General features: G+C 49.3%; 1 protein-coding gene across 42 annotated transcripts; it reads left to right on the forward strand.

Annotated features, from left to right (window-relative positions):
- The first annotated feature begins 347 nt into the window (after positions 1-347).
- Positions 348-21,029, forward strand: ECHDC2 (enoyl-CoA hydratase domain containing 2). Of its 42 annotated transcripts, none has more exons than XR_014808307.1 (10): positions 348-561; positions 6,247-6,314; positions 6,384-6,471; positions 9,387-9,473; positions 10,445-10,537; positions 10,864-12,648; positions 12,824-13,039; positions 17,822-18,060; positions 19,279-19,326; positions 20,397-21,029. XR_014808307.1 is itself a non-coding variant. In XM_021096621.2 (10 exons), the coding sequence occupies exons 1-10, from the start codon at positions 438-440 to the stop codon at positions 20,472-20,474; spliced, it is 885 nt and encodes a 294-aa protein (XP_020952280.1). In that variant the 5' UTR covers positions 348-437; the 3' UTR covers positions 20,475-21,029. The 42 variants fall into 42 exon arrangements, 10 of the variants coding, with proteins under 10 accessions (XP_020952280.1, XP_020952281.1, XP_084821214.1 ...); XR_014808305.1 differs by having other exon boundaries at positions 17,822-17,872; XR_014808306.1 differs by having other exon boundaries at positions 12,852-13,039.
- The last annotated feature ends 629 nt before the right edge of the window (positions 21,030-21,658 follow it).

Raw genomic sequence — 21,658 nt, forward strand, 5'->3', positions numbered from 1 at the left:
CGTTGCTATGGCTGTGGTGTAGGCTGGCAGCTGTAGCTCCAATTCAACCCCTAGCCTGGGAACCTCCATATGCCGCGGATGCCACCCTAAAAAAAATAAACACACACACACACACACACACACACACACACACACACACACACACGACACACTGGAGCTGAACTTTCTCCTACCCAGGTCTTTCGGTCCCTGGGAACCTCCATATGCCGCGGATGCGGCTCTAAAAAAAATAAAGAAACACACACACACACACAAGACACACTGGAGCTGAACTTTCTCCTACCCAGGTCTTCCGGTCTCTGAGACGCACAGAGAGCAGCGCCGGACTTTGGACCCATAGGAGGAGCAGTTTGCAAAGGCCTGGGGCTGATCCTCCAGCTTTCGGCGGGAGAGAAGGTAGTGGAGGGGCCTGGCGGCACCTTCCGGACGGCACCCCGATGCTGCGCACCCTGGCGAGCGCCCTGCGCTGGAGGCCCCTGGAGAAGACTCGCGGCTGCGCCTCTAGCCCTGTGGATGCGGGTCGCGAGATCCAAGTGCGCGCTCTGGAGGGTCTCGACCAAGGTAAGTGCGCGGTCCTGGGACGCGCCGGCCGGGCGGGCAGGCCAGGCGCCTGGCCCTGCTGCCGGGGCGGACCCCTGGCCACTGTGCCCGGTGGGCGCGGGGAGACGGAAACAGGCCGTGGGAAGGCGTTTGAGGACGGGACGCCAAAGCCCCCGCGGCTAAGTCTAGCCCCCCCCAGGTAGGGGACCACCTTAACGGCCGCCCGGAACCTAAAGGTCGTGCGACTCCACGTCAGTGTCCCCTCGGGCCCCTGTGTGGTGGCCAGATAGAGGACTCGCCCCGGGCTGGGATCAGACACGAGGGCGCCCGGCCCCCACACGAGCGGTAAAAGACCTGATTTCCCTCCTGGGCCGAGGGTCCTGGCGAAGCTCCAGGGGCCCGGGGCGGCGGAGCGCAGCCAGCTCTCCGCGCAGGAAGGACAGAGGACGAGTCTCGTCCCTGCGCGCTGGCCCTGCAGCTGCTGGGGGACTTTTGAGTCCAGCTGACTCAGCGTTGGGGCCTGTCACTGGCAGAAAACATTTCGTTGGAGTGTTGTGCTGGAGTTTGTTTCCTTAGTTAGTGGGTCTGAGTTTTTTGTTTGTTTTGTTGTGGGGAGGGGGTTGCACTTTAAAGCGCATTCAGCCACGTTATCCGTTATCACACACCGCAGTCGCCCTCAGGGCAGGGTTCTTCTCTCTCGTCTTTACTTTGTCCCCAGTCCCAACCCTTTCTTCCCTTCCCTGCATTTGATGTAACACTCTTTGTGTCCAAGGAGTTTTAATTTCCACGGAGGGCGTTGTTCCTGACAGCTCATATTTCTTCCTTCCCCCACCCCCGCTTGAGATTAAGCTTTCAAGAGCTGCCTTGCCATAAAAATTGAGTTCCTTGCCCCCTGCTGTCGCATACTATTCCCTAGTGTGCATCCTCCACTTTTGAGGGGCATGTAGGGGCTACCCGTATCCAGGACATCACTTGGTGAGAATTCTCTGGCCAACTGGGATTGCTGGTGTCAGAGAATACCCCTTACTTTCATGCTTAGCTTACTGCCAAACCAGCAAGGGCGCTTGCTTTGAAATAGCTGTAATTTTTCTCGCAACTTTACAGATTAAGAAACCGAGAAACAGGGAGGTTAAGCAGTTTGAACCAAGTCTGATTTCAAAACCTGTGTTCTCAACTATTAGGTCATCACTAATTCTTTTGCTAAGTCAGTGACTCAAAACACAGATTTATACATTACTTTAAATATTATCTCAGGTCATAATCCTTGGAGCTCACTTGGGAACTCTTTCCAAACAGCCAGCATCAGGAAGTTAAGCCTCTGCCCCTGCCAAAGGGCATTTAGAAAGTAGGAGAAAACCCCTGAGGGAAGGAGATAAAGAAACTGAGGAGAAGCAGTGGAGGAGACATCAGGAGGAGACCCACACACAGAACCATCCCCCCACCCCCGAGAGAAACCACAGACTCAGAAGTTCCTCTTGGTGCAGCAGGTTAAGGATCTGGGGTTGCTGCAGCTGTGGTGCAGGTCACAACTGCAGCGCAGGTTCAATCTCTGGCCCAGGAATTTACACATGCCCCTAAGGCAGCCACAAAAATTTTTTTTCAAAAAATGAACAAAAAGAAGCCACAGGTTCTGGAGTTCCTGTCGTGGCGCAGTGGTTAACAAATCCGACCAGGAACCATGAGGCTGCGGGTTTGATCCCTGGCCTCACTCAGTGGGTTAAGGATCCGGTGTTGCTGTGAGCTGCGGTGTAGGTTGCAGACGCGGCTGGGATCCCACGTTGCTGTGGCTCTGGCCTAGGCCAGCGGCTACAGCTCCGGTTAGACCCCCTAGCCTGGGAACCTCCATATGCTGTGGGAGCGGCCCTAGAAAAGGCAAAAAGACAAAAAAAAGTCAGGGACCATAGCTGAGTCCTGTCTCTTTCTCCGGGACCTGGAGCATGGTAATGCAAATCCAACATTGGTCAGGTGAACACATGAGCGAGTGCCAAGGGCCCTGTCTGGCTCCTCAGGGGTCCTGACTTCAAGTTCATACCTCGTGTTGGGTCCCACACTTTCCTCGGCTTCTGTGCATTTCCCTTGCTCACGGTACCCACAAACTCTGGTTAAGCACTTATAAGCACTAGCTCTTTTAATCTTTGTGACAGCCTTTTTAGAAATTCTGTTTACCTAGCAGGAAAGTGAAGGTCAGAGGGATAAAGGAACTTGTCTAAGGCTTTAGAGCTGCTATGTGACTGAGCTGTGACTTCAGCCAAGCCATCTCAGCATTCGGAAAGAGGGAGATGGAGGTGAAAGACGGCAGAGAGTCAGCCAGAGAAAAAGGAAAGACAGACTAGGGAAGCAAAGAGGAGAGGAGGGAGTTTCTGTCAGTCCCAAGACATCCTGGCCATGTTAGTTCACTGTTTTCACATAACAAATTACCGCAACTCTGTTGCTTCAAACAACACAAACTTTTTTTCTTTTTTGGCCACCCTGAGGCATATGGAGTTCCCACGCCAAGGATCAGATCCAAACCACAGATGCAACCCACACCTTGATCCTTAATCCACTGTGCTGGGTGACCCGTGCTGCAGCTGCGACCCATGCCTCGAACCCTGACCCACTGTGCTGGGCAACCTGTGCCGCAGCTGTGACCCATGCCTCGAACCCTGACCCACTGTGCTGAGCGACCCGTGCCGCAGCTGTGACCCATGCCTCGAACCCTGACCCACTGTGCTGGGCGACCCGTGCCGCAGCTGTGACCCATGCCTCGAACCCTGACCCACTGTGCTGGGCGACCCGTGCCGCAGCTGCGACCCATGCCTCGAACCCTGACCCACTGTGCTGGGCGCCCTGTGCTGCAGCTGTGACCTGCACCTGGATCCTTAACCCACTGTACCAGTGATTTAACCCATTGTGCTGGGCTAGGGATTGAACCTTCGTCCCAGCTCCAGAGACACTGTCTGTCCTGTTGCACCACAGTGAGAACCTGAAAATAACACACATTTATTATCTTATAGTGTCTGTGGGTCAGAATTTCAGGTACAACTAGCTGGGCTCTCTGCTTCAGGGTTTTAGAAGATTGCTAACCAGGAGCTGGTGAGGGCTGTGGCCTTATCATCAGCCTGACTGGGGAGACATCTGCTTCCAAGCTCCTCCCATTGTTGAGAGAATTCACCTCCTGTTGTAGGACTGAAGTCCTATTTTCTTGCTGGTGGCCAGGGGACCACTCTCGGCTCCTAGAGGCTGCCCACGGTACCTTGTCGCATGACCCTCTCCATAGGTCCACTAGTTTCTCTAGTGGACAGTAGCCACACAGAGGCTTATCTACATCATCACCTAATCACAAGACTTGACATCTTGTCACCTTTACCAGGTAATTAAACCTAATCTTAGAAGTGATAGTCTCGGTGGGGGAAAAACTGTAATTGTAATGTATACATGTAAGGAAAACCTGACCCCCTTGCTGTACAGTGGGAAAATTAAAAAAAAAAAAAAAAAAAAAAAAAGAAGTGATAGTCTCTTTGTTAGAAGCCATTCAAGGGCCTGCCCACAGTCAAGGGAAGGGGATTATTCAGGGTGTGAACACAGGGCCTATTCTAAGGTCTGTCTCCTGCAGTGACACTGGACCTAAGCTGTCTTCCCCAATGCCTCTGATGTGGTTTCTCTGTATCTACCACAATCTCCCTTCCCCAAAGCTGCAGCATTTTCTCATCTGGAGAGGACCTGGGGGACATCCGAGCTTTTCGGTGGGCCCTCCAGGCCTGCTGGGCTCAAAGATCACTTTGAAGCTTTCTGGGGACGCTAAGGAAGCCTGCGTAGCCTGAATGTTGCAGTTCTCTGTCCTGGACCCCAGTTCTCTATCTACAGCTGGAAACTCTGTCTCTCGAGAGCCTTGAAATTTTCACTGGCCCTTTGCCGAGTCTCAGATCAATTCCCCCCAAGAATGGCATCTTAATAAATCCTTGTTCCACAGACAAAGCTGAGCACCCAGAGATAAAATAGTAAGAGACTTTTTAAAATTTTTTTTGCTTTTTAGGGCCGCACATGAGGCATGTAGAGATTCCCAGGCTAGGGGTCTAATTAGAGCTATAGCTGCCAGCCACAGCTGTGTCAGATCTGAGCCGCGTCTGCAACCTACGCCACTGAGTGAGGCCAGGGATGGAACTCGCAACCTCGTCGTTAATAAGGGACCTTTTAAGGCCAAAGAACTGGTTAGCAATCCTCGAGTCCATCCAGACATTTTACAGGAAGGGGAACGGCCTAAGAAGTGGAAAGATGGATCGTTTCTTTACCTGTGGGTCCAGATGTCAAGCGGGCAGCTGTATATTCGGGTTCAGAGCTCAGAGGAGAGCTGGCCAGGAGTGCAGGGCAGTCCTGGGTGTGCGGGAGGCAAGCAGAGGGAGGTGTGAGGAAGGGGAAGGAGAAGAAGGCTTTGAAATATACAATACAGTGTTGTTAACTATGGTCACCACGCCGTATATTACATTCGTCAAGGCTTGTGTAATATAGATAGTACAGTGAATAAGTGAATTAGGAATTTAAAAATTAGATAGAAGAAAACCTAGAAAAGAAGTGCCAGCATCTTCTGAGAGGAAGGAGGAAGGCCAGGAGAATATCAGGCCACAAGGCAGACACATGTCAGGGAGTTCCCTGGTGGTCTCTCCATTAAGGAACTGGCATTGTCACTGCTGTGGCTCGGGTTCGATCTCTGGCCCAGGATCTTCCACACACCATGGGCATGGCCAAAAAAAAAGAAAAGAAAAGAAAAAGAAGCAGCAGCAGCTTACCTGTTATTAGTGAAAGAACATCACACAGTTAGGGCTAAAGTTACTCTCTTGAAGGTGAGTGTGCTTAAGCCTTTGGATTAGTTCCTAAATTCCTGTGACAGAGAAATGCTGACATGTCCCATGGATGTGCAATCAGTAAATTTCATGCTTCAGAAAAGGCTAATGCCCCAGGCTCCTTAATAAATAACTTCTGAGGGAAAGACAGGCCTGGAGGCAGAAGCTGGAGATTTTAACAAGCTTTTAAAGACACATCGACTTTTTTTAATTAACGAGTCTGAACTATTATGTGTAGGCCTGCACATTTGAGTGATAGACTTGTAAAGAAATGCATCAAAGGGAGTTCCCACTGCGGCACAGTGGAAGTGAATCTGACTAGTATCCGTGAGGAGGCAGGTTCAATCCCCGGTCTCACTGTGTAGGGGATCCAGTATTGCTGTGGCTGTGGCATACATAGACTGGCAGCTGTAGCTCTGATTCGACCCCTAGCCTGGGGACATCCATATGCAAAAAGAAAAAAAAAAAGAAATGCATCAAAGTAATCACTATAAAATCAGGAGGTTGTTACTTGGAGGGGCAGGAGTGAGCAATAAATTAGAGCGCAGGAAGAGTTTCTGGGTGGAATTGTCATAACTCGTTCACCTCGAGAAGAAGTCAGGCTGTGGAGGAGAGAATAATGTGGAGAGAGATGTGAAATTGAAGAAGGGGTGTGTGTGCGTGTGCGTGTGTGTGTGTATCTCACAATAGCGGAAGCGCACAGGAACCACTGTGGCAGTCATTCTTACTGCTCTAGCCCTGTTGCTCCAAGCCCTTCCGCTTATGTGAGGCAGAGAGGGCAAGGGTCGGGAAAACTGAGGCCTCGGTGTGTGAGTCACACGGCTCACCAAGCGCAGAGGCCGTCCCATCCCAGGTCCCAGGCCCAAGGTCTCCCTGTCCCCTGCAGGAATCACTGAGATTCTGATGAACAGACCGAGCGCCCGAAATGCCCTGGGGAATGTCTTTGTCAGCCAGGTGAGAAAGGGCGGCACCAGGGTGGGCAGGGGCTGGGCTAGGACCTATCCAACGGGATCTCCTCCGCAGCTGCTGGAAGCCCTGGCCCAGCTGCGGGAGGACCGGCACGTGCGCGTCCTCATCTTCAGAAGTGGAGTGAAGGGTGTATTCTGCGCAGGTGGGTTTGTTTCCTCTTCTGCCCCCACCCTGGGGCTCAGCAGGGTTCCCACCAGCCTGCAGGGTGTTGGGATGGGGGGGTCAGCTCTAGCATCTAGCTCATTAGTCCCATTTTACAGACGTGAGCTGAGTCAGAGGTAAAATTCCTTGCCTGGGTTTACGCCACTAGTAAAAATTCAGTTTGCACTTGGCCTCTCTGACCCCCATTCTTGTTCTTTCTGTTTCGCTACACTGTTCTGATACCTCATTGGGGAAGTGAGGAACTGAGTGCAAAGACATTCACAAAGCCTGTGCCCAAGGTGGGACCCTGTGCCCGTGTCCACCTACAAGATCTCAGTTTCTGTCAACCCTTGTTGTGGGGACCTGCGTTTGGTCTCAACAGGGCAAGCACCCATACGGCATTTCAAAAATGAGAAATGCTGCGCCCAGGCCCACAGCGAGAAGCAAATGAATGGAGAGCTGAGCTGAGCCAAGAACCAACTCTGGGGGAGCCGTGCAGGGGACTGGCAAGGCGGGAAGAGGAGCTGTGCAGGGGGCTGGCAAGGTGGGAAGAGGCTGCGGAGGGCCAGGATGGGAGGTGCATGACGCTTAGGAGTTTTCAAGGAGATGCAGCTCCGTTCCCAGGTCTCAGCTGTCCAGATGGGCGTGGCCAGTTCAGGGTCCGCCCGCGCCCGGTTCTCTGGCTGAGGCCCCCATCTTACCCTGGCCTCTTCCTCTGGCTCCATCTCTGTCTGACCTCTTTTATCATGGTCACTTCACGCCCCTGTCAGCCCCACTCCTCACTGCCCCAGATAAGGTCGGGAAAGTGGGGGCTGGAGGAGGTCTGGATCTGCCTTGGACATGCTCTGGAATCCTAGGGGCTAGTTCCTGTCCCTCTCTGGGCCTCAGTTTCCCCATCTGTCACCAAGGGGCCAGAACTGATCAAAGACTTCAAGGGCTCTCCCACTGACTTTTGCATCGTCTAGACTCCCAGGGCTGTACTCAGCCCTCACCCTGCCTGAGGCCCCTGCCCTCTGGCCTGTGATGACCCCTCCGTTGTCACTCCTCTCACCAAGGTGCCTGCTCACCTCCATGCCACTGTACCCTGCACTCACTTCTCCTCTTACTTGACCTCTCAGCTTCCTTTTTTTCTTTTTTTTTTTTTTTGCTTTTGTAAAAATTTTATTTTTGCCTTTGGGCCTCACCTGCAGCATACAGAGGTTCCCAGGCTAGGGGTCTAATTGGAGCTACAGCTGCCAGCCTACGCCAGAGCCACAGCAACATGGGATCCGAGCTGTGTCTTCCACCTACACCACAGCTCACAGCAATGCCAGATCCTTAACCCACTGAGCGAGGCCAGGGATCGAACCTGCATCCTCATAGGTACTAGTTAGGTTCGTTACGGCTGAGCAACGATGAGAACTCCTCAACCCCTTCTTTAATCAATTATACAGTGACATGTGTCAATTATGTCTCAATAAAACGGGGAACAATTTTTTAAAATTATTCTTTTATGTTTTTCGGAGTTCCCATCGTGGCGCAGTGGTTAACGAATCCGACTAGGAACCATGAGGTTGCGGGTTCGGTCCCTGCCCTTGCTCAGTGGGTTAACGATCCGGCGTTGCTGTGAGCTGTGGTGTAGGTTGCAGACGCGGCTCGGATCCTGCGTTGCTGTGCCTCTGGCGTAGGCTGGTGGCTACAGCTCCGATTAGACCCCTAGCCTGGGAACCTCCATATGCCGTGGGAGCAGCCCAAGAAATAGCAACAACAACAACAACAACAACAAAAGACGAAAAGACAAAAGACAAAAATAAATAAATAAATAAAATTATTCTTTTATGTTTTTGGATTGTAAATATATACATTACACAAAATTTACATTTTAGCCGTTTTTAAGTGTAAAATTCAGTGGCATTAAGTACATTCACAAGGTTATTCAACAATTACTACTGTCCACTTGCAGAAAAATTTCATCATCTCAAATTCTGTACCCAACGAGCAATTTCGCCCCATTCCCCCAACCTGGAACCTCTGTTCTGTTCTATCTTTATGAATTTGCCTATTCTAGGTACCTCATACAAGTGGAATCATAAATTCGTCCTTTTGTATCTGGCTTAGTTCACTTAGCATAGTGTCCTTCATGTTCATTCGTGCTGTGGCATATTGCAGAATTTCCTTCATTTAAAAAAATGAATAATATTCCATTACATGTACATTCCACATTTTGTTTACCCATCGGTTGATGGGCCTGGATTGTTTCCACCTTTTGGCTGTTGTGAATAATGCTGCTGTGAACACTGGTGTGCAGATGTCTGTCTGGGTCCTTGCTTTCAGTTCTTTGGAGTACGTACGTACTTAGGAGTAGAATTGCTGAGCATACAGTAATCCTAAATTTCACTTTTTGAGGAGCCACCAAAATGTTTTTTGCAGCAGCTGCATAATTTTACATTGGCACCACCAATGCATGAGGGTTCTCCCCACCCAGGACAACACTTGTTTTTTGTTTTTGTTTGTTGTTGTTTATAACCCCCTTGTGGTGGTTTCTTTTTGCATTTCCCTAAGGACTAATGTTGAGCTCTTTGCATGTGCTGACTGGCTTATCTTTGGAGAAATGACTGTTCTGAGTCCTTTGTCCTTCGTGGGGTTTGTTTTTAGTTGTCAGGGGTCTTTTCCACGGGTTGTCTTTTCACCCTCTTGATAGTGTCCTTTGATGCATAAAAGTTTTTAATTTTGATGAAACCTAGTTGATCTTCTCGTTGTTGCCCCTCTCCTCTTTTGACCTCCCCTCCCCTTTCCCTCCCTGGCTTCCTTGACCATGTTTTTCTGGTGTTTCTCCTTCCTCTCTGGCTGCTTCCCTTCAGGTTTCCTTTTGCTGGATCCTTTGACAGCCTGGGATTCAGTACTGAGTCTTTGCCATCAACCTATCACCATCTGCAGGTGCAGACCTGAAGGAGCGGGAGCAGATGAGTGAGGCGGAGGTGGGGGTCTTTGTCCAGCGGCTCCGAGGCCTGATGAATGAGATTGGTGAGGGTCCTGGAATGGGGAGGAGGAGGGCGTTCAGGTTCTCTCTGATCCCCGACCCACCCCACCTGCCAGCCTCTACTCCAAAGAGAGGGCAGTTTTTGTGGGGATCTCTGAGGAGAGATAGATGACTCTGTGAGGAGGGGGAGCACAAGGAATTCCATGAGGGGGAGGGTGGCAAGAGGCTCAGAAGGCCTTTCTCCCAGAGGGAGCCCTGGCTTCTCAGCCCTTGTGCCCTGCTAGTCCTGACCCCCGACCCCTGTGCTCTCAGGGTCAAGCCTGGCTATGCCAGAGGAATCAACTTTTACCAAGCATGCTTTCAGGCTTTGACGATTACTGTTCTTTTTGCCTGGTATATCCCTCCTTGGCCATCTGATCTTTTTATTCGATCTTTAAGACCACCAGTGCCTCCTCCTCCAGGAAGCCACCCCTGACCCATCCTCCAAGTTTCCTTTTTCAGAGCACTGATCATCACTGGCTATTTACAGGTCTGCCTTCCTCATGCCTGAATCAATTTTGTGTTCCCAGCACCCTGCATGGTGCCTGGCACACAGAGATGAAAAGGGAGAGCAAAAAGGCTAGTTCCAGGGAGGCCAGCAGGAGAGTGGGCCTGAGCAGGGCTCATCCTGCCCACCTCCCCACTCCCGTTCCCCAGCTGACCCCATAGCTTTCCCTAGGGGCGAAACTGACTTCTAAGATAACTTGGCTGATGGAGTTCTCTTGTGGTACAGGGGGTTAAGGGTCCAACATTATCACTGCAGTGACTAGGGTCACTGCTGTAGCATGGATTCAGTCCTTGGCCCTGGAACTTCCATATGCTGGGGGCACTGCCAAAAAAAAAAAAAAAATAGATGACCTGTCTGAGGTACCATGTAAGGTCCCCAAATCTAGGACCAGTGAAACCCTCTGTCCCCTTAGGTCCTGTCCTGGTCCCGCCAGGGCCTTGCAGGCTAAGCCCTTCTTCATCTCCACAGCAGCCTTCCCTGCGCCCACCATCGCAGCTATGGATGGGTTTGCCTTGGGCGGAGGCCTGGAACTTGCCCTGGCCTGTGACCTCCGAGTGGCAGGTACCGGACAGGGGGAGAGGTGCGGTGGGGTGGGGAGGGAAGAGTAGAACAGGCTCATTCTGGGGATTCTGCCATCAGCCACTGCTCTTGGCTTTCCAACCAACCCAGAACTAAAGGCAACGTGGGGGTAGGGAGTTCAGGCAGATGGTTCCCCTCCCAGCTCAGCCACAGACTGCTGTAGTAGCCGCCCCTTCTTGGAGGCAGCTGCTCTCATCTCAGGAATGTTCCCACCAACCTCTGCAAAAAGAGCAGAGAGGGCGGGGCTGAGGACAAAGATTACCTGTTCAATGCTTTTTTTTTTTTTTTTTTTTTTTTTTGCCTTTTAGGGCTGCACATGCAGCATGTGGAAGTTTCCAGGGTAGGGATCAAACTGGAGCTGCAGCTGCTGGCCACGGCGACAACCACAGCCACATGGGATCTGAGCCAGTCTGTGACCTACACCACAGCTCACAGCAGGGGCAGATCCTTAGCCCACTGAGCGAGGCCAGGAATGAACCCGCAGCCTCATGGATACTGGTCAGGCTTGTTCCCGCTGAGTCAAAAGGGAACTCGGTGTTCAACCTTGCAGTCCTGTCCGTGCCAGCTCTATCTAACATGTTATATAAACCGAGGGCACAGTCTTTCATCTGCCCAGCCAAGCGCAAACCTTCCTGGGCAGCAGCACTGCCCTTGGGTTTATCAGTGGCAAAGGTTTGTGTTACTTGTTCAGAGAAACTAAGCTTTGGAGTGGAGGAAAGGGTAAATGATCACTTTTTAACCTTACCAACTTGGTGGCTGGGCCTGTCCTTCTTCGAAGCAATCGGAACAAGTCTGAGTGCCTTCATGGTGCTATTCTTACCCTTACTCCTTTCTCTTAGCACCCATGGAATAATTTTTTTTTTCTTTTTTGCTTTTTAGGGCTGCACCCATGGCATATGTAAGTTCCCGGGCTAGCATTCAAATCAAAACCACAGCTGCTAGCCTACGACACAGCCACAGCAACACAGGATCTGAGCTGTGTCTGTAACCTACACCACAGCTCTTGGCAACACCAGATCCTTAACCCACTGAGCAAGGTCAGGGATTGAACCCACATCCTCATGGATCCTAGTTGGGTTCATTAACTGAGCCGTGAAGGGAACTCCAAGAACATTTTTTTTTATAATTATGTAACTCCAAGAGTTCCCCTGAAGCTTAGTGGGTTAAGAATCTGGCACTGTCACTGCCTGCAGCTAGGGTTGGTGCTGTGGTATGGCTTTGATCCCTGACCCGGGAACTCCTGAATGCTGCAGGTGCAGCCAAAAAAAAAAATTTTTTTAAGTGTAAAGGGAGTGTTTATCTACATGATGCATAGCAAAGAGAAGGCATCAAACTACCAGGCCAGGTCATAGCCCCAACTCTGCTTCTGGCGTGCCCATGTTTATTAGGTCAACTAACTGGCGGGGTTGGGAGCTAGGAGCAAGGCCATAACTGTACCCCCCCACCCTACCTGCATGCATGGTTCAGATGGCCTGTACTGAGGGAATTCAGGAGAAGGCTTGGGGTGGGGCGCTCAGGGAGGGCTTCTCAGAGGAAGCAGAACTTGGAAGGAGGATGTGGAACAGAAATTTCAGGCTGATGAAAGCTGAGAAGAGTAACTGTTGAGAGCAGGAGTCGCAGACATTTGGGAACAGACCTGAGCTAAGGATGCAGGAGACAGAGAATTCATTAACTTACAAATAGGTGTTGGGCACCTTCTAGGAACCCTCTCCTAATTCCAAGCACCATTACCTCATCTGAGCCTTAGCAGCCATCTGAAGCAGGAAGAGAGGGGTAATTGTCTTTTTCCCACTGCTGAGGCTCGGAAAGCATAAGAGACTTGCCTGGTGAGTCAGGGAGGCCGGATGAGGGCCTGGCCTCCTGTCTTCCAAGCGAGGGCTCTTCCAAAGGCAGTGTCTGGAAGAGTTCGGCTGTGGCCACACCATCAGGGAACTGGCTTATCAGAGGGGTAAGCAGAGCCTGCAGGTGCTGTCTCCTCTCCTTGGGGACTGGCGCTGGAAGGTAGGGTAGAGTTTCACTCTGTTCTGTTTAAGCAGCTTCCTCGGCTGTCATGGGGCTGATCGAGACCACCCGAGGGCTCCTCCCGGGAGCAGGTAACCATCCATCCTTCCCCTCAACCTGTTCAACTCTACTCTGTCCAGCATAATCCCTGGCTCTCTTCTTTTGCCCTGTGTCCTGGGCTCTGCCCTGCCACCCTAACTCACTCCCCCAAGAGGTCTTGGCTGACTTGCAGGCTGGGCTTCCTCGGGGCTTCCACTTCCCATGCAGATTCACCACCCCTGCTCCACCCTGACAGGGGGCACTCAGAGGCTGCCTCGATGCCTGGGCGTGGCCCTGGCGAAGGAGCTCATCTTCACAGGCCGACGACTGAGTGGGATGCAGGCCCAGGCTCTGGGGCTGGTGAACCATGCTGTGGCCCAGAACGAGGAGGGCAACGCCGCCTACCACCGGGCTCTAGCACTGGCCCAGGAGATCCTGCCCCAGGTGTGGTGGCAGCCGGGCACAGGATGCCCGTGCCATAGGGGTGCACGTGGAGGGTGGAGGGCGCTGGGGGCAGGGGGGTCTCATGGGGCCGCAGAAGATTCATTTACTTCCGCCCCCATCCCCGTTCCTGTCATGGCTCAGCGGAAACAAATCAGACTAATATCCATGAGGACTCGAGTTCAATCCCCGGCCTCACTGAGTGAAGGATCTGGGGTTGCCGTGAGCTGTGGTATAGGTCACAGACACAGACGCGTTGCTGTGGCTGTGGTGTAGGCTGGCAGCTGCAGCTCCGATTCGACCCCTAGCCTGGGAACCTCCATATGCCGTGGGCACGGGCCTAAAAAGCAAAAAAAAAAAAAAAAAAAAAAAATTAAAGAAAGTGACTGAAATACCATAAGGAAAGACAATAACTTGCATTTTGGCATTTATTTTGCATAATTCAGAATAAAATATAAAAACAAGTATTTTATTCTAAAGAGCACAAAACATACCAATTTTTGAAAAACTAAATGTTTAATGCATTCCAAATATAAAAATTATAAACATGTAAAACAAAATATAAGCCTATAAAAATGTTAACCATATTTTATCATTTTAATATTAGTAACAGATAAAAGTATATGAATTAATCATAAAAATTATTTTATTTTGGAAAAAATTCTCTCTTGAATAATCCCGCCTCTTACCTTTGAGATCTCCTTTGAGGGCAGGGGCTGTAAACTTTAAAAAACTGATGATAGGAGTTCCCGTCGTGGCGCAGTGGTTAACGAATCCGACTAGGAACCATGAGGTTGCGGGTTCGGTCCCTGCCCTTGCTCAGTGGGTTAACGATCCGGCGTTGCCGTGAGCTGTGGTGTAGGTTGCAGACGCGGCTCGGATCCCATGTTGCTGTGGCTCTGGCGTAGGCCGGTGGCTACAGCTCCAATTCAACCCCTAGCCTGGGAACCTCCATATGCCGCGGGAGCGGCCCAAGAAATAGCAACAACAACAACAACAACAACAACAAAAAAAAGACAAAAGACAAAAAAAAAAAAACAAAAAACTGATGATAATGAGTTTGGTTTAAAAGGAAGTATTTGTTTTGTCTTCATTCTTTTTAGTTCCATCACATATAAATGGAGAGTCTGATGCTGTTATTAATTTTAATGCTGTGATGTTTCTGTTACACTTGGTCAGAAAGTCTCTGAACTAATACAAAACTCTGAGTGACTCAGGGTAGCAGCTGATTACGCTTCCACAGAGGGGGCCTATCAGCAAAACTTGCAAACCAGAGGGCTTGTCTTTTTGCATAAATTAAAAATCTTGGTCTTTGAGCTTAACCTCAAGATGATTCGGACTTCAGATTTTTTAGTATATTGACATAATGGATTCCACTCATTACTAGTATTTCAGCATTTAAAAGTAGCTTTGTATACCAAAACACCAGCACACCAAAAACTAGTACTACAATTACTAATGCTGGAAAATTCTGATGCAACCTGCAAAACAGATCTTCAACTTCCAGCTGTTATTGGCTATTAGCCAAAAATGAGAGAGTTCCTGGGACAGGGTGGGTACAAGGGATAGTGTGGCAGATGGCTGCCTTCTAGTGGACAAACGACCAGGACCAGAGAGTCAAATGGTTCCAGAGATTAGAGCCCAGAAGCCCATAAACACAACTGCAACTAACACTCAGATTTTCCCCTTAAATAGTATATATACTTTACCCTTTGAATACGGATTTGGCTGTTTCCCACTTGAACATAAAGGAATAGAACACACTGTGGCCAGTGTGACTCACTGTTCACATTTCCAAATAACATGTAATTACCCATCGTACCTCTAAGAATTCATAATTATACATGCATACACACAGTGGACCCTTGAACAACAAAGATTTGAACTGTGCAGGTTCACTTATACCTGGATTTTTTTCCACTGAATATATACTGCAGCACTGCGGGATCTGAGATTGGCTGAATTCATGGATGCAGAACTCTGCATAGGAATGACTGGCTGTGAAGTTATATGTGGATTTTCCACTGCATGGATGGTTGGTACCCCTAACCCCCAGGAAGTTCAAGGGTCAGCCATATATGAGCACGCACACACAGAAACATAAACGTGTTTGCAACGCATACACATCTATGTAGTTTTTAATTTTTATAAGAACTCAGTAGTTAAATAAAAGTAGTGCATATTCATGGCAAGCAAATCAAGTAAAACAGAAGAAGAAGGACAAAGTAAAAATCAAAAGGTGACCTTCTTTACCTGGGGCTGTCTAGGTTCAAACTGAAAGTCCCATGACCTGATGACTCTTCAGTTACTGGCAAACTGGGACAGTAGGTCACCAAAACAGCTCTCGCAGTTCCCCAATCCCTCTCCCCAGAGATGACCACTGTTAACAGTTTGCATATTCTTGCAGAAATTTTCATTGCATATATAAGAATATAAATTATGCACATATTCTCACATAAATAACTCCTTTTAGGATGGTTTAGGGACAAGGAACACACTTTTAGAGGCTAATCCAGTTCTAACAGACATTTTAAAAACATGAAAGAAAAATATGCATAGGAGGAGTTCCCGTCGTGGCACAGCGGAAATGAATCGGACTAGGAATCTTGAGGTTGTGGGTTTGATCCCTGGCCTCGCTCAGTGGGTTAAGGATCCGGCGTTGCCTTGAGCTGCGGTGTAGGTTGCAGACGCAGCTTGGCTCCCACATTGCTGTGGCTGTGGTGTAGGCCGGCAGCAACAGCTCTGATTAGACCCCTAGCCTGGGAACCTCCATATGCCGCAGGTGCAGCCCTCAAAAGACCAAAAAAAAAAAAAAAAAAAAAAAAAAAAATGAGCATAGGAGTTCTGTTGTGGCGCAGTAGGTTAAGGATCTGGTGTTGTCACTGTAGCAGCTGCTGCTGTGGTGTGGGCTGGATCTCTGGCCTGGGACTTTGCATAAGGGCACTGCCAGAAAAAAAAAAAAAAAAAAAGCATAAAAAATAATTCAACAGTTTGGAAGAGTATAAAACAAAAAGTGAAATTCTCCATTCTCTTGACCCTTCTCCCCAAAGGCACATCGTATCAACACCTTCTACCCAAATGGGTTAACGGACACATTAGTAGGCACCTTTCTTTTCTTCTTAGAGTTTCCCACTTCAGCATACACTTAACCTTTTTTTTTTTTAATTTTATTTTTTATTTTTTTTTTATTTTGGCCATGCCCATGGCATGTGGAAGTTCCCAGGTCAGGGTCTGAACCCATGTCACAGAAGTGACCCAAGCAGCTGCAGTGAGAGCACTGGATCCTTAACCTGCTGCACCTCAAGAGAATTTCAACCACATTCTTTTAAACAACAGCACACCTTTTCATGGTTTGGATGTGCTATCATTTAACCAGTACTCTAACAAGATGCTGCTTGTATCTTTATGCTCCTGCAAAATAGCCAGAGTTAAATAACTTTGTACATCTTAGTGTATTCCTGGAAGTGTGTCTGTAGGGTAGATGGAGTTGCAGCATGAAAGAACATGTGCATCTAATTTGCCAGTTCTTGTCAAACTGCCTTTTCGAAGCATGGTGCCAATTTACTCTATCAGTTATGTATGTAAACACCTGTCTCCTAAATCTCAGCAATAATGGGCATTACTAACATTTTATAATTTAGCTAGAGTGAGGTGAAAAGGAGCACATCAATGTTGTGATTTAAGAGTAAAGCTGAGCACACCTTGTGTTTTCTTTTCTATGAACTGCATTTTCTTTCTTTCTTTTTTCTTTTTTTTTTTTTGTCTTTTTGCCATTTCTAGGGCTGCTTCTGCAGCCTATGGAGGTTCCCAGGCTAGGGGTCTAATCGGAGCTGTAGCTGCCAGCCTACGCCAGAGCCACAGCAACGCGGGATCGGAGCTGCGTCTGCGACCTACACCACAGCTCACGGCAACGCCAGATCCTTAACCCACTGACCAGGGACGGAACCCGCAACCTCATGGTTCCTAGTTGGATTTGTTAACCAATGAACCACAATGGGAACTCATTAACTGCCTTTTCATACCACTCTAAATGTTAAAAAAATTATGCCAAACAAGGTTTTACTGTATAGCACTGAACTATATTCAATATCCTGAGATAAATCATAGTGGAAAATAATGTATAAAAATTCTGTACAAAAAAATTGTACCAGCTTTTTGTTAAGGAAATTCTTTTGTCAGAAGTATCACAAATATATTTTGCCAGTTTTTGACTTTTGCCTTTTATTTGTGGTGTTTTTCCCAGTATGAAGTTCTTCATTTTTAGGTAGCATTTATGGCTTCTATGCTAACAGATTTTAAAATCATTCTTTTTCTGATAGTCCCCACTGGGGTAAAACTTGCTTGCTGCGGAGGCTTGCGTTTGTTGACAGAGTAGAAGGGAGCGGTAGTGGGAAAGGTGACTGGGCATGGGATCCAAGCGTCACCACTGCTAATGCAGCCGAGTGCTTCACCATCCTGAGCCTCACTTAAGCATGGCACCACCTAGAAGGGTGGCACGTCTGCGGTGGAAAAGTGTTTGGAAAATGGAGCAGGTTGTGTATGTCAGAGGGATGGATTAAATGACGAGAACCCCAGATGGTCAGGATTGGAAGGGTCAAGAATCGGGTAGGCTTCCTTCATTATAGAAAAGGATTATCAACTGAGAAGTAGTAGGTACGAACACGATGGAAACGTAACTGCCAGTAGAATAGTTAGAATCCCACCCAGACCTCTTCCCCCACTGTGGAGCTCTATGTCTGACTAAACACCGATCCCCGCCTCAACCAAGCCTTTTCTTTCCCCTAGGCTCCCATTGCTGTGCGGCTGGGCAAACTAGCTATTGACCGAGGAATAGAGGTGAGAGGGCTCTGGGTCGGACCTTGGGCCCACCGAAATCAGCGGGGTGGCTGGAAGGTGGTGCTTTCACGGCACACAGACAGCACAGCTGGAAAGAACTCAGGAACTGGACTCTTCTAACGGACTTCGAGTCTGACCTCCTTGTTTGTACCTGAGTTTCATCTATCTACAAAACGAAGTTTGGCCAGGTGACATTCCAAGTTACACTTTATCCTCATCTCTCTCCCTTGGAGAGAGAAGGAAATTGAAGTTCAGAAAGGGTAAACAACTTATCTGGATCACAGAGCAAGGGAGTAACAAGAACCCAGGTGTGCATGGCTCCCAAGTCCATGTTCTTGGGTTCGTGCTGGTGGTCAGCTAACACTTCCTCTCGGACAGGGCTCTGGGGGTGCCCTGGCTACAGCTGACCCATCCCTAGACTTACTCGACTCACTGATCACACACTGAACCTAGACTAGAACTGGGACACAGACAAGAGTCAACTACGGTCACTGCCCCAAAGTGGGGAGGTGGGCAGACAGACACAAGTCACTAAGAAAAAAGGTCAGGGGAACCAAGCAGACACCCTGGAGAGGTTAGAGCTACACTGTCCATGTGGCCAGGGCGATGGCATTGGCTAACGTGGGGTGGAGAACATTTTCTAGAGTTGGGGTTTCGGATAGAGGACAATGCTAGAACAAGGAGAAAAAGTGAAGAAAACCACAGAGGTATATAAGAAAGCAACTCAACTGAGTAGGAGCAAGAGGTGAGTGAAACACAGCATAGAGGTTAGGAACATAGGCTCTGGTGCTGAGACTTGCTTTCCCACATCCCTGAGACACATCACGTCACCTCTCTACGCTTCAGATTTCTCAGCTGAATAGTAGGGACAGTAAGCCTTGTGGTGGAAAGTGAGTTTACACACATACATGGTACTTCTCTTACAACAGTGCTTGTAAGTGGTAGTAACAGCAAGCACTAGGCTGCAGAGGTTGGGAAGTTGCCAGGGGCCAAGTCATAAAGGCCCAAGACCTTAGTCTTCAGGGCAATGCAGAGCCCACCAAGTTCACTAACAGGGATGACAGGGAGCACGGTGAAGCAGCTAGATGGGAAGAAGAAACACTGGCTGTACAGGCACAGCCCAGCCCACCCTCCTCAGCTCTACGGGCTACGTGAAATCCTCCCCGGTGTTCTCAGGGCCTCCATTCATCCCAGCAATTTCACCACTGTTGTGGTGTCCCCTCTCTAGGTGGGAGATTCCTATCATAACATCACTGCTCACATGGGCTGGCACAGAGTAAGCCTCAGTAATTTGCTGGAGGAATCCATGAAACAGAGAGTGGTATGGGCAGGAGGGCAGGCTGGCCCCCGGTGCAGATGGAGGTGGGCAAGGTCAAGCTGATCCAAGCACCACTTCTTTCTTACAGGTGGACATTGCATCAGGGATGGCCATTGAAGGGATATGCTATGCCCAGGTACGTGGCTGCAGCCAGTCCTGCATGTTTGCAAGCAGAGGCTGGAAGAGGGAGCAGGCTGGAGGTAGTGTGTACTGCATGACCAATCTAATAGGCTCATCTCTTCCCTAAGAGTCAGTGCCACTCTTTCCTGCAGTTAGCCTGGGCTGGTCCCAGGGGAGCCACACTCCTCCTGTCTGGGCCTTTCCTCAGCCATCTAATGGTGGTACATCCTGCCCTGTTTTGGTGTCCAGAGACTTACAGAGGTACTCTCGACAGAGAAGAATCTCTGGACCACTGGCTGCCGTAGGGGCTGGGCTGAAGTGGGATGTCAGGGCCTCGGACATAGCCTGTGTGTTCGATGGTATAAAAGCAGTAAACCTAGGGCTCACCTACTTAGACCAGGACTCCTGGGTGAGTCAAAAATACTCATCTCCAGGTTAACAAATGATGAACTTGCAGGCTTTGGTGTGAACCAGCTACACACTAAGATTCAAAGCCAGATTTCTTTCTTTCTTTCTTTCTTTCTAGGGCCACACTTGCCACATGTGGAGGTTTCCAGGCTAGGGGTCCAATCAGAGCTGCAGCTGCAGGCCAACGCCACAGCCACAGCAATGCGGGGTCTGAGCCGCATCTGCGACCTACACCACAGCTCACAGCAACGCCAGATCCTAACAGACTGAGCGAGGCCAGGGATCAAACCCGCAACCTCATGCTTCCTAGTCAGATTCGTTTCTGTTGCGACACGACGAGAGCTCCCAAAGCCAGATTTCTTAATGCAAAGTCTAATTTTTCTTCTTTTCAGAGTAGCCTCACTTCAGACTGTTGCAGGACACTGTGAACTCTCTGGAGGTGTGCAGCCATGTGCAAACAGAGGCTAGTGTGACATCATCAGATGCTAGAGGCAGCCTGCCATCCCTAGGAATCGAGCAGCCCCCAAGGCCCATACCTTTGTGTGGCCCAACACCAGAGTCCAGAGGCAGTGGAAAGACTTGGATTCTGGCTTTATCATGGGTTGAATAAGCTTGAGCCAGTCTCTATTGGACGCTGGCCCTGCTCCCCCCAAACTAATATTCTGTATGTTGTTTCAGAACATCCCGACCCGAGATCGCCTGGAAGGCATGGCAGCCTTCAGGGAGAAGCGGACCCCCAAATTTGTTGGTGAATGACTCCCACTTAACCTTACGCATGGGAGATGCATGCCTTACAGGGAAGAACCCAGAAGGACAAATCTGCAGCACAACTGCCCTCGTCATTTCATTTCTTTGGGCTCCAGTTTCCTCACAAGGATGAGGATGGATATAAAATGAGTGGCCTGATGCCTGGAACTAAGGTGCTTACCATGCCACCCACTGCTAACGTCATTATCCTTCACCCAGCTAGATAATCACTACAGTACAGTCTGCTTTGAATACCTCTGACAGAACTATAAACTAAGGGTAAAAGAGGCCCCTTTATATTGCTGGCACTGAAGCCTGACCTCTGCATCTCAGTTACCAGGTGCTCACCTGAGATGCCAAGAAGCTGTCAGACGCCCCTCCCCTCTGCAGCTGCCCTGTTCGTTCCTTCTCCTTTTGTGCAACGGAGATGAAACGGAAATCCTGATAGGGTTGAATAGGCCCATCTCTCTGCCAGTTTCTCTTTTGTGTGCCTTGCTTTCCTCGTCTATAATGAAACTATTGTAAGGATTACAAATAATAATAAAATGCTTCATGTTCGATTAATGTGGATCATTATTAATGTACACTGGTCTTGTAAGAACCAGATGAAATCACTGCTGTGAAAACCTTTTGTAAATTGTAGGGTGGCAGGGAAATTTTGATGGCCATATTCATAGCTTTCAGGAGCACTGAGTAAGCAACAGTTGACTCTGACGGAGAGAATGGAGGGTCAGGAAACGGGCAGGTAACACTGGAGTTGAAGGGTGAAGGACTAATAGGCATCTGAGGCAAAGAGAAGGCTGAGGGGAAGAGCATGAGCAAAGGTGAGCAAGACGACACACTTAGAACAGAGGGGGCTGACATGCACATTGCACACTGGTCTCCATGCCCTCCCCTCCTGAACCAGGGTAGGGGAAGAGACAGCCTTGTGGTCACTCTTGAACTGGTCTGAGCTTCCTGAGCCTATGCCTGGCCGCGCTTAGAAGTCACGAAGCCACAGGCACGGACACACGCCAACAACATTGTTGATTTGCTGCTAAATACAAATGTTCCCCAAAGTTGTGCTCACTTCCTGGAAGGGAGCATAACACAGAAGAGCCCAGGTCTTAGAATTGACACCAACCACATGAGCAGTAACCACCATACTAAACCTCCTCTTTCTCAACTGTCAAATGGGGAAAATACAACTTAGC

This window comes from Sus scrofa, chromosome 6, assembly GCF_054392235.1.
Source record: "Sus scrofa isolate SSC_HxYL_T2T_F1_AM1 chromosome 6, Sscrofa_HxYL_maternal_Yorkshire_Landrace_v2.0, whole genome shotgun sequence".
In the NCBI taxonomy this organism is placed as follows: Eukaryota; Metazoa; Chordata; class Mammalia; order Artiodactyla; family Suidae; genus Sus; species Sus scrofa.